General features: G+C 42.9%; 1 protein-coding gene across 1 annotated transcript in view; it reads right to left on the bottom strand.

The window, feature by feature from the left end:
• Nucleotides 1-12856, bottom strand: part of LOC109298092 — a 200913-nt gene that overhangs the window by 169825 nt on the left and 18232 nt on the right. The window contains exons 4-7 of the mRNA XM_019518226.1: nucleotides 10513-10595; nucleotides 7583-7699; nucleotides 4966-5027; nucleotides 3072-3222 (exon numbers count right to left, since the gene is read on the bottom strand). Of these exons, the coding sequence (XP_019373771.1) occupies nucleotides 3072-3222; nucleotides 4966-5027; nucleotides 7583-7699; nucleotides 10513-10595 (413 nt within the window). The remainder of the gene's footprint in view (nucleotides 1-3071; nucleotides 3223-4965; nucleotides 5028-7582; nucleotides 7700-10512; nucleotides 10596-12856) is intronic.

Raw genomic sequence — 12856 nt, 5'->3', positions numbered from 1 at the left:
TGGAGTACTGCATCCAGTTCTGGGCACCGCACTTCAGGAGGGATGTGGACAAGATGGAGAGGGTCCAGAGGAGGGCCACTCGCATGATCAGGGGGCAGCAGGGCAGGCCCTACGAGGAGAGGCTACGGGATCTGAACCTGTTCAGCCTCCACAAGAGAAGGCTGAGGGGGGATCTAGTGTTCTGTTACAAACTAGTCCGGGGGGGACCAGCAGGCATTGGGGGAGTCCCTGTTCCCCCGAGCACTACCAGGCATGACTAGAAATAACGGTCACAAGCTGGCAGAGGGTAAATTCAGATTAGACATCAAGAGGTGCTACTTCACTGTCAGGGCAGCTAGGATCTGGAACCAAGAGAAGTGGTGCTGGCTCCTACCCTGGGGGTCTTTAAGACAAGGCTTGACAATCACCTTGCTGGGATTGTTTGACCCCAGTAATCTTTCCTGCCATGGCAGGGGGTCCAACTTGATGTTCTGCTCAGGTCCCTTCTGACCCTACTAACTATGAAACAATTTTTCTATCACATGCTCTCTTTGCCTTAATTTGCAGTGTTGCATTAAATGGAATTCCCCTTGCTTATTTGAGTTTTTTTTAATCAGCCTATGTAGCAAAATTCAAGTTAGTTTTTCTGCTTGGATAAATTAAAAACAGATTATAGAATATTGATATCTTTTCTACAGAAGTTGAGGCCTTCTGACCTGCCTAGGCTGAATTTTAATATTCAATATTATATATATATTTGTTATAGATGTTATACATCAGCATGCATCTTTCATGTACATCACCAGGTTGTTTCCCTCAAAAATCATGTAAACAAAAGGCATAACTGACAAAAACACATAAACAGATTCATAATTACACATCACAAATGACATACTACACAGTCAAATTGCAGGTAGAGGCTTGGAAGCAGACCTCTTTCCTCTCCCCATAGATGACGCATAGGTTTTTGTTTGGTTTTTTTTGGCAGGGGGAGGGGCACAACTCTGGGCTGCCATCACCAATCCTGCTGCTGCTGGGTGATGCATCCAGTTTGGCTTCAGCCCTGTGCCAAAAAGTGCAAAAAGGGCTGCAGAAGTGCAGAAATCTTGGTGGGGCACATGCCCCCCATGCCCTCTCCACACATTGCCTATGCCTCTTCCATATGTACATTTTGGGCTAAATTTCATTCTGACTTTCACTCATGTGTCTATCAATAACAAGAAGCTGCTCTACAATAGCAAAAATGACAAATGTTGGTCTATAGGTACATGTTCCAATTTTCAGTTTTCACAGTATCTGAGGAAGTAAGCCCTCTGCTCTTCAGAGCTTAGGTTACACATCTCTTAATTTGGTTAGACTATAAGGTGTAAATGTATCCTGCATTCTGCCAGTTCATACTTGCATAGATAAATGGTGAAACCCACCTTCAATGGGTTCCTTTGCCAGTACTGGCCTGAGCAAGCATGTTACCTCCCTTTAGCGAGCGCTGCCCTGAAAATAGAAAAGATCCTGTGCAGGTAGTTTTTTCCTTTTCCATGCTAGAAAACAGTTTCATAGCACCAAGGATGTTTTTTTTCCCTTAACCCCTACAGCCAACTTGTAACATAATGATTGGTTACTATATATTTGATAGCACCACCAACAAATGCAGTGTTTCCAAGAGTTACCAGTGTACTTTAATCTACAATTTTATTTCATAGAAGCATAGAAAATTGGGGTTGGAAGGGACCTCAGGAGGTCATCTAGTCCAACCCCCTCCTCAAAGCAATAACATCCGCAATTAGATCATCCAACCCAAAGCTTTGTCTAGCTGGGGTTTTAAAAACCGCCAAGGACAGAGATTCCACTACCTCTCTGGGTAACCTGTTCCAGTGTTTTACTACCCTCCTCATGAGAAAGCTTTTCCTAATATCTAACATAAACTTCCCTTGTTGCAGCTTGAGACCATTGCTCCTTCTTCCGTCATCTGCCACCACTGAGAACAGTCTCACTCCATTTCCTCATGTATTTCCAATTGGGAGAAAATTCAAATGTTTATCAATGCCATTATAGTAGTGATTTTTCAAATGTAGTAAAATATAGACTGTATACTGAGAAGTAATCAAATGCCTAATTACTGGGGCTGACAGGTGTGTGTGTGTGTCTCTGAATAAAAACACACTTTACCGGAAGCAGCAGCACGTTACTTTGACACAGCTCTGCAGCATCTGTGTAGATTGGGCACTTCAGCAGAACTTTTTGGCGCTTTTAGCTAAAGATGATTCAATCAGCTATTAGATAAAGGCCACATCTACATGAGATGCTGACTTCGCAGTCAGTACTGCGCAGTTATTTTGTACCTGTATAAACAAGTACTAAATGACTGTGCAGTAACCCAAGTTACTGCACAATAGCACCAATGAACATCTTTTTTCTGACACTACTGCACTTCAGCCTAATACAGTAGCATCGTATCACAGCTGTTGCCATGCAAATCTACTGCACAGTCAATGTCTCATGTATACATGGCCAAAAGCACCAAAAAAGCAACTGATCTATACAGATGTTGGGAAAGCCAGGTGCAACTAATGCACTGCTTCTTCTGGGTATGCACTGGGCTCAGCACAAGAGTACAAAGAGTTTAAAGTAAAACCTGTTACATGTGTAACAAATCACCTGTCTTCAGTGATTCAAGCACACACTCACATGTGACAGTAATAAACCAGAAGTGTATATTTTTCATGCTTTCAGACTTCAAATGATAACATATCTTCCTGATTAAACTTTTCAAAATATTCATCTTTGTGATAAAATCAAGCATGCAAAAGCTGAACATACTGGTAAGCCTTAAGCCTGTGAGCCAAACATCATCTACTTTAATTGGTTCCCGTATGGCTGTTAATTTAAAGTGCATTTATAATGAGTTGCTCTTCTATAGTCTTAGGCAAAATTTAGGATCTTGCTCCTACTCCTACTGCTTTCAGCTGGAGCAGAATTCAAGATATATTTGATATTACACTACAGTTTCTGTTGAAAATTCTATTCATTGTATAATGACCAAGGAGGTCTTCTAATTACTGACCATTATTATTTAGACATTTTAATGTACTTACAGAAGGACTCATCCCTGGCAAGGCAGTGGAAACGGTGGCAGACCTGGGCAACCTGAGAAAGCTCTTTCTGGGACAAAAATGAGAAGATGCACAGCCACAGTTCATCAGGAAGATGCTGCCACATTGAGAGGTTGCTGTCACTGTCTGCATCCTGCGAGCAAATCAAAGTGACATGCAACTGCAAGGAATGACAAAATGCTAAATCCTGTCCAAGCCAAACAGCAAAATAAATATACTAAATTCAGATACTGAAGAGAAGCACATTGTCTCTGTTTCACTGAAAAGCAGAATGAAGAAGAGACTTAATATCTCCTCCGTTTTTTATGCGAGAGGCCAAAGCCATTCATTTTAAGCCACTGGATTTTGATTTAACAGGCCACAAAATTTAGGATATAGCTTGCTTATCTAACATTCTGATCAGGTGCCTCCTTACTATCAAACTTCCCTTGTTCAAGTACAGCTCTCAAAATAAAACAAATTCCAGAACTGGCACATTTTGGTTCCACCTATCTCTTCCTTTCTTTCTCTTCCAAACTGGAAACTCACCCAGGAGCACAGTGTACCCACTTCAAGGAAGAAAATAAACATTGGTCCCATGGGCTGGATGACAATCATGGGATTGATCTGCAGTCTGAATCAGAGAGCCAGCATGAAGGGCCAATCTGGTGGGGTGTCACATGCCCTGTGCTGGCTTCCTATGCCGTGTACAGCACTTGTGGCCAGTCCAGCCCTGTATGCTGAATACAGCTAGCCCTGCTCTGGGCTCACCTTCCATGTGGTGTACAGGGACACCCTCCTGGACCAGCCCTGCATGCTGGTGCAGATCAGGCCTCAGGCCATCTGTGCATACCAAAGCAGTGCACAGTGCCAGTTCAGCAGGGACTGCAGGCAGCTCACACCGCTTGCTAACCCCACATACAATGAACAGAGTGAGCCGCTGAGCAGGGCCAGCTTGTGCTGTGCATAGCACAGGGCATATACAATGCATGCAGCACCCTGCCAGACCAGCCCCTGTGCTCCAACTCTAGAGCAGCTTGATCTGGACTAGCCCAAGGTGACCACTCAGGACTGGTCCACCACAGGCACTGCACGCAACCCCTGCATGCAACCCACTGCATGCTGGAAATAGTTAACACCCCAGAACAACCCCTTGTGCAGTGCCCACAGCACAGGAACCAGGCTGCATGCCAGGTTGGCTCTATGCTCCGCATGTGGGGCAGTTGGAAACCCACGGGACAAATCATAGGATCCATCCCAGCGGCTGTAGGTCTAACATCCCTGCACAACACAAAAATTCTTCCTAGTACCACAGCCTTCCTCAGTTTTCAGGACTACATGAGTCCTGAGGCACAGTGTTTTTGGCTTAGGAACGTGCTAGACTATACGATGCTTAATTTATTTTCAAAAAATCCCACAAGATTAAACTAAATGGGTTTGATTCTCCATTTCTTCTACAAATTTCACATTATGAATGCCAACAAGGAAACCATAACCTTTTGAAATCAAACTAAAAAGGAGAGCCTTTTCATTACTGAACAAATTATTAGTTTAAAAAAGAATTCCATACATTTCTCATTTTATATTAAATGGATATCCCTAAAATATAGCTATACAAAGATAATTTTGCTATAAACTTAGAAATGAATCATTAATATAAATAGTTGTTACAATCAGAAAATTAAGAAATTCTACTCAAAAAATTAAATTCATCAAACCTTTATTAAAACTGTACGTATAAACAGAAAAGTTTGTTTGGATTTATTTGGCTCATAGTTACTAAGGTGCCAATCCAGCAAATAAAATAGTTTCAGTGTACAAGAGACTGATCATGTTTCACATTTTCATAATACCAAAGTGTCTGGGGTATAATTAAGTAGTCTGTGTGTCTACTTACCCAGTGCACAGTTCCCTTAGAATCTTGAAGCGTACTCTTACAAGGTTTTTTGTTATTTGTCCCTGGAGGAAGGACAGATTATTTTGGTATCCTAGAAATATGTGAAAGGCTGTTGGCCTTGTAATAGAGAGAAATACAAACAAAGCTGATATATCAATTTGGCCAAACTATAAACCACTCATATCAGAGATATTGAATGAAAAAGTTATATCTTTTCAGGGCATCTTTTCAAGGCAGGATTTTTTTATCCCAATAGCTTTTGAATGAAATTAATAGCTATACGAAATAATGTATATAGTAGCTCTAGGTATCAACATCTTGCTAATAAAGCTAAATTTTTAAGAGCTAGCTTCTTTCTTTAGGGCTGGAAATAGTTAACATAAGTAATGGGAATATGATGAGAGACAGTGTCGAAGGCCTTCCGAAAGTCCAGAAAGACTATGTCCACTGCTCCCCCTGCATCTAAGGATTTGGTGATCTGGTCATAGAAAGCCACCAGGTTGGTCTGACAGGACCTGCCTCTAATGAACCCATGTTGGTTGCCCCTAAGCATAATCTCCCCTGCTGGCCCTTCATGGACATGTGCCAGGATAATTCTCTCAAAAAACTGACCCAGGATCGAGGTAAGACTAACTGGCCTATAGTTCCCTGGGTCCTCCTTCCTCCCTTTTTTGAACATGGGAACCACATTGGCCCTCTTCCAGTCCTCTGGCACCACACCAGAGCACCACGAGTGCTCATAAAGTTGTGCCAGGAGTCCCGCAATGACTTCAGCTATTTCCCTCAGCACTCTGGGGTGGCGATCATCCGGACCAGCTGATTTAAATACATCCAGTCCCTCCAGAAGTTCCCTGACTAGATCCTCACTGACCCTTGGCCTAGTCAGTTCATGTCTAAGTAGTACATGGTTTGCAAGTGAAATCAGATAAGTACACACCCAAAGAATCTACAAACAGGCACCAATAGCTACCATGACAATTTATAGGTGATAATAAGAGACTAATGAAGGCCACAAAGAAAATTTGGGTACCAACTGTCTAAACAAACTGAATTCAAGCTAACTTCAAGCTAGCTTGAAAAAAACCCAAGAAAATACAGTGCAGAAGACAATTCTACATTAGCAAGAAATTGGATTGCATTGTTTCAATAGGTTTTTCCCATGTTTAATATCTCAGAGACTCCCCATACCCTTGGCAACTATCAATTCAAATAACTGTCTTGGTCAATGATAAAATTAGTAATTGAATCATTCATTTTTTTCCTATCACTACATTTGCTAACAGATCAACTGTGTTAGCCTACATGTTAAAAAAAAAAATCAAACTTGGTAATCTGGAGGGAAGGCACTAAAATAGAAGCAGAAATAAAAGTAGGCTGTTGTGCACTAATATGACACACTGAGGGTGAAGTTACACATTAAACTTAGACCATACTAAATCTGTGGAATGTTAAGTGGTGTTAAAGTTAGAACATGCTGTGAGCAGTTGTCACTAGACGGCTGGCAAGCAGGGGTGTGGCTGCTGGGCCCTATCCCTGCTCTGGGGGGAGAGAGAAGGGGTTGTCCATCAGGAGATGTGCTGGTACACACATTTGAATTAGATCAGGCATGAGTTAGCTCAATCTACACAGCTCACTTCCTAGGTGTAAAGAACCACACATGGGTGAACTAAGTTAGATCAGGCAGCTATATTTTGCCCAATCTAACCTCCTGCACTTGTGTACAGTTCAGCACTTAGGTCAATCTAACCCTAGTTAGATCAATCTAACCTTATTTAGATCAACCTAAGTGTAATGTCTGTAAATACTAAACAATTTTACACAGGAAACTAAGGTATTTAAGATCTGAACAATTTAACTGTGTTTCTTCAAACAGCAGGGCATAATCACATTCAACTCATTAACCTGGGGAAGCTTCTAATCATTTTCTTTTCATCATGACTACTTCCATTTGTAAAGAATCCTTGTCTTACCATAATATATAAATAGACTTGGCTGCCTTGGATTCTCTTCCATGTCTTGTTCTGATAAATACTAATATAGCTTTGAGCTTGATTCAGCTCCCAAATAAAAAGATTCTATTTCAGTGGGCATTGAATCATACTCTTTGGACCATATTGAACCTTGCAGTAACAAACTATGACACTAGTTTTCATTAAAAAACATGCAGATATTACACCAAACAAAGGAAAATTGAGAAGATAATATGCTTAGAAATTGGAGGGAAAGGAGTTAAGTACTTTTTTATCTTTCTGTTTCACTCAACAACTATCTTAATTTAAGTTATCTGCTAATTCTCTACGATGTGCTGTTTCAGTTCATTGGTGTTTTGAGTTTCTATTTCTTTTACTGTTTCTTCTTTAAATACCAGTTTCTCTTGACTATCATCAACTGTAGATCCCAGGGGAGTAGCCACATTAGAAGGATGCAGGAGCAAGAAGGTAAATTGGAAGAAAGATCAAAGCTAGTTAATGAAAACATATTAACTATGCAAAAGCAAAATTAGGCAAAATCATTTAGTCATAATCTCTGTGAATGCCCAAATAAACAATATTGTACATGCAAAGGCACAGGCACATGCACATACAGATACACAAACAAATAAACAATTTTTACTTACATGCATTAATAGTCTTTACAAAAGTTACTGTTGTGGCTTGATTAGGTGGTTTGTGCTGTGATTTTTCAGGCTGTGGTGAAGGGTGTGTCTTTGTCTGTTGGTATCTGATAAAGCCTTCTTAAAAGAAAATGAAGTTTCACAGTATCATTAAACCTTGAGACAGTAATTAACTATTAGATCATCAAATCCAACACTTAATATTCTGCATTCCACCAAGGTAGCTGGAATTAATGGAACCTGGGCAAAATTGTTTGGTAGAACCCTACTTCCAAATGCTAGGATGTATGTTTCTCAGTTAAGTTCAAAAAAGTAATGAAACGCATTTAAGAGAAAGAAATAGCAGTCTCCATAAATGTCCATAATAAGAGATCACTTCTCTTTACTGAAAAAACAATCATTTAATCTGCTTAATTAAAATGTAAAAACTAGAAATATATTTTGTAGGCCTGTGCAAAGTGGCTAGCATTCATTTCGGATTTGGATTTGGCCAATTCAGGGAATAGTGATTCGATTCGGTGATTCGAATCACTGTCCCAAATCAATTCAGCTGAATCTGATTTGGAGATCTGGTTGCTGCTGAATCAGCCGAATCTCTGAATTGCACAGGCTCCACCCCCCACCAGTTCTCCCAGCCCTGGCAATGGCTGCCCTGCCCAGTCCCAGCTCCCAACTCTTTGAAAAAAAAAAAAGCCTGAACTCACTGGCTCCTGCTTGGCACGAGGCAATCCCTGCTGCCCCCCACTGCCCTGCACCAGATGGGGGGGCTCTGCCACGAGCTCCATGATCCCTGCCTGCTCTCCCAGACCCCCCATGGCTGTCCTGTCCAGCCCAGCTCTGGCCCTTTAAAAAAAAAAAAAGGCCCGACTCACCATCTCCTGCCAAGTGGGGGCAATCCCCACTGCCCATCACTGCCCCGCACTGCATGGGAGGCTCTGCATGAGTCCCCAGAAGTCCCAAGGCTTCTGCAGCAGCTGGTGAGTGCAGGGGGGGGGTGGTTTTTTTTTTTCCTTAAAGAGCCAAAGCTGGGGCAGGTGGTGCAGCCATGGGTGGGGCTGGGAGAGCAGGCAGGGGTCAAGGCACTCATGGCAGAGCCCCCCCATGCAGTGTGGGACAGTGGGGGGAAGCAGGGATTGCCTCCTTGCTGGGCAGCAGCCGATGAGTGGGGGCTTTTTTTTAAAGGGCCCAGAGCTGGGGCAGGCAGGGCAGCCATGGGGGAGCTGGGGCCTGGTGGGGGTCCCCCCATGGTCCCCTCCCTGCTCCTCCAGCCTTCCCTCCCCTGCCCCCTACTTACCAGCTTGGAGTCCAGGTCCAGCTTCCTGCTGCAGCAGGCGTGGACTGCCCGAATCACCAAAGCTCTCCAAATCTTTTCTGAATCGATTCAAAGAGCTTTGAATCAATTCAGACCTTTTAATTGGTCCCCTGATTCAATTTGGATTAAAAAATTCAGCCACTGAATCAGGCCAAATCTCTTCCGAATCGAATCAGTACCCAAAGTTTCACACAGCCCTAATATTTTGGCTCTTTATCATATAATTATACATGCTATATCAGACCAGATTAAAGTTTAGTTTCTGAGTCTAGGGCACCTAGCACATGTTATATTTAAACCGTGATTAACCAGTTAATTACATCATTAGTTACCAAGCCATACATTCATGCAATAGCATGATAAAACAATGAAAAAGCTACAAAGTTATTACATAACAAATGTGTAATAACTTCACAGGTGGTTCCTATCACACCATTAATAGAACATGTGACCAAGGTTAGCACTCCCTGCCTTCAGAGCACATGGGAGGCCTTGACTCCTATGTACTCCAGAGGCTGAGAGTGACAATCAGCTGACTGCTGCTCCTAGCCTTGGGACCCCACCAGAATCAAGGGCTCCAATGTGGCCCTGAAGCTTGGGAGCCCCAATCTGCCTCTGTTCCAAGCCACAAGGGTTCATCAGAACCCTTGACTTCAATACACCTGCTCACCTGAGAGCAATGTCAGGTTGGAGCTCCCAGCCTTCAGTGGTGCATGGTGTACCCCACATTTGGGAGCCCAGATCATCTAATGGCTCCCAGCCTCAGGGGCACATGGCACACCCTCACAGCTAGAAGCCCCATTAGCTCATTGGTACTTCCAGCCATGGGCATTTGCTACTTTCTGGTGCAGCCCAGAATTAGGATTCCAGGCTCCCCCTGCAATAGAAATAAGGTGTGATGGGATCTGATGTTTGATCCCAGAACCAGGCCTCCTGCCATAAACATACGGCATGGCAGGAAGCATGATTGTGAGGATCAAGTATAAGAGCTCATCATGCCTTTAGCTGCATGTCTGCCAGGGGCCTATATAAAATATATTTATACACACACATAAACACACACACTATGGAACATTACAGGGTGTCCATGAATCAAACAGAAAGTTACAGTATTTCATATATAAATAGTAATTTGTCATATTATAAACATATCTTCCCTATTGAATCTACAATATATTTAGTGGATGCATCTACACAAGACATTTACTGCCCGATAGATTAATTAGCTGCACAGTAAATGTCTCGCATCTACATGTGTGCCCCTATTAGGCTGGAGTAAATTAATTTACTCTACAGGTAAACTGCAGAATAAAAAGCTCTGCAGCAATACATGTGTGGACACTGCCCTGGCCAGCTAGAGCATGAGGGTGTTTCAGTGCCGGGATTGACTGCCAGATAACCCCGCACCTTTGTGCCCCAGCCAGTCCCTCTTCAACACACTGAGAAAAGGGAAGCCAGCTGGAGCTGCTCCACCCCAGGGCAACATGATTTACATGGGCACATGTAAAGACGTATGCCCGGGAGCAATAAGCTCCCAGGCAATAAGCTCCAGAGTTTATTCACATGCATTAATATGCACACGTAGACATGCCCACTACATTATTTGCTACTTATTAAGTACCTGAAAGTTGAATATTCTGAGACAAATCACTGACCCTCTTCTTGCCCACACCAGCTGACATGGGTCTTTGTATACAATGTGAACTACAGCAGACAAAAAAAATTGTTAAGTTAGGATATTTCTTTGCCCATAGTTAGGATCTAATAATATGCTATTCAAGTATATGGATTAACATGCATAGTATGTAGGTTGGCTGTTAAAGCACCCAGGAACTTAAATGTAGGAATGCAAGTGAAATACAAGTAGTGTTTTACTAAAATCTATTTTAAAATATAATACACAACATAGGTTGAGACAATAGCAACTTGTTAAATAAATATGATGGGAAATGGAGTCCTGATTATAAATCTGAAGATGGATGAATCCAATCAAGGGCTTGATAATCAGAAGCTTAAATCAAACCTGAAACAACGTATAAGAGCTTACTTTAGCATGAAATGGACAGTGAAGGCTGAGAGATTGATGCATGTTCACAACTCTCATAGGTAATCATAGAAGTTAGGGTTGGAAGGGACTCCAGGAGGTCATCCAATCCAACCCCTCCTCAAAGCAGGACCATCCCCAGCTACATTATCCCAGCCAAAGCTTTGTCTAGCTGGGTTTTGAAAACCTCCAAGGATAGAGCTTCCACCATCTCTCTGGGTAACCCATTCCAGTGTTTTACAACCCTCTTAGTGAGAAAATTCTTCCTAATATCTAACCTAAACTTCCCTTGCTGCAACTTGAGACTGCTGCCCTTCTTCTCTCATCTGCCACCACTGAAAACAGTCTAGTTCCATCCTCTTCCTTAATTGAAGGCTGCTATTAAGACCCTCAGTCTCCTCTTCTCTACACTAAATAAGCCCAGTTCCTTCAGTCTTTCCTCATAAGTCATGTCCCCCAGCCCCCTCACCATTTTTGTCACCCTCTGCTGGACTCTCTCCAATTTGTCCACATCCTTTCTGTAGGGGGGAGCCCTAAAACTGGACACATTACTCCAGATTTGTACTCACCAGTGCTGAATAGAGGGGAATAATCATTTCCCTTGACCCACTGGCAATGCACCTACCAATGTAGCCCAGCATGCTGTTAGCCTTCTTTGCAACAAGGCCACACTATTGGCTCATGTTCAGCTTATTCTCCACTGTAACCCCCAAGTCCTTTTCTGCCCAGCCAGTCAGCCCTCAACCTGTCCTGGTACATGGGATTTTTCCGTCCTAAGTGCAGGATTTTGCACTTTTCCTTGTTGAACCTCATGAGATTACTTTTGACCCAAACCTCCAATTTGTCTAAGTCACTCTGAATTCTATCCCTACCTGCCTACATATCTACTCCCCCAGCTTGGTGTCATCTGCAAACTTGCTGGGGATATACTCCATCCCATCTTCCAAGTCGTTGGACAAAGGTGTTGAACAAAACCAGCCTCAGGACTGGGTACTACCCTTTGAGCTCAACAATCCAGCCAGTTTTATATCTATCTAACAAACCATTCATCCAACCCACACTTCCTTAGCTTGCCTCCATGTATGTTGTGGGAAACGGTATCAAAAGCCTTGCTAAAATCAAGGTATACCACATCCATCGGTCTACCTGCATCCACAAAGTCAGTCATCTCCTCATAGAAGGCAATCAGTTTGGCCAGGCACAACTTGCCCTTGGTGAATCCATGCTGATTGTTCCTAATCACCTTTTACTCCCCCAAGTGCTTAGAAACCGATTCCTTGAGGATCTTCTTCATGATTTTTCATGGGACTGAGGTGAGGTTGACCAGTCTGTAGTTTCCTGGATCTTCCTTTTTCTCTTTCTTAAATATGGGCACTATGTTTGCCTTTTTCCAATCATCTAGGACCTCTCCTGATTGCCATAAGTTTTCAAAGATGATGGCCAATGGCTCTGCAATCACATCAGCCAACTCCCTCAGCACCCTCAGAAGCTTCCCAACCAGCCCCATGGACTCAAGCATGTCCAGTTTTTCTAGACAATCCCTAACCTGTTCTTTCACCACTAAGGGCTGCTCACCTCCTCCCCAAACTGTGCTGCCCAGTGCAGTAGTCTGGGATCTGACCTTGCCTGTGAAGACTGAGGCAAAAATGGCATTGAGCACTTCAACCTTTTCTGCATCATCTGTGATAAGGTTACCTCCCCCATTCAGTAAGGGACCCACACTTTCCCTGATCTTACTCTTGTTACCAACATACTTGTAGAAACTGTTCTTGTTCCCCTTCACAGCCCTTGCTGGCCACAAGTCCAATCGTGCCTTGGCCTTCCTGACTTCATGCCCAAGCAATACTCTTATACTCCTCCCTAGTTGTTTGTCCAAGTTTCCACTTCTTATAAGCTTCCTTTATGTGACTTAGTTTGCTAA

The sequence above is a fragment of the Gavialis gangeticus genome, unplaced genomic scaffold, assembly GCF_001723915.1.
Source record: "Gavialis gangeticus isolate Ggan-Ray unplaced genomic scaffold, GavGan_comp1, whole genome shotgun sequence".
NCBI lineage: Eukaryota > Metazoa > Chordata > Crocodylia > Gavialidae > Gavialis > Gavialis gangeticus.
Note: the sequence above shows the minus strand (reverse complement) of the source record. Positions and strands in the feature narration are given on the sequence as shown.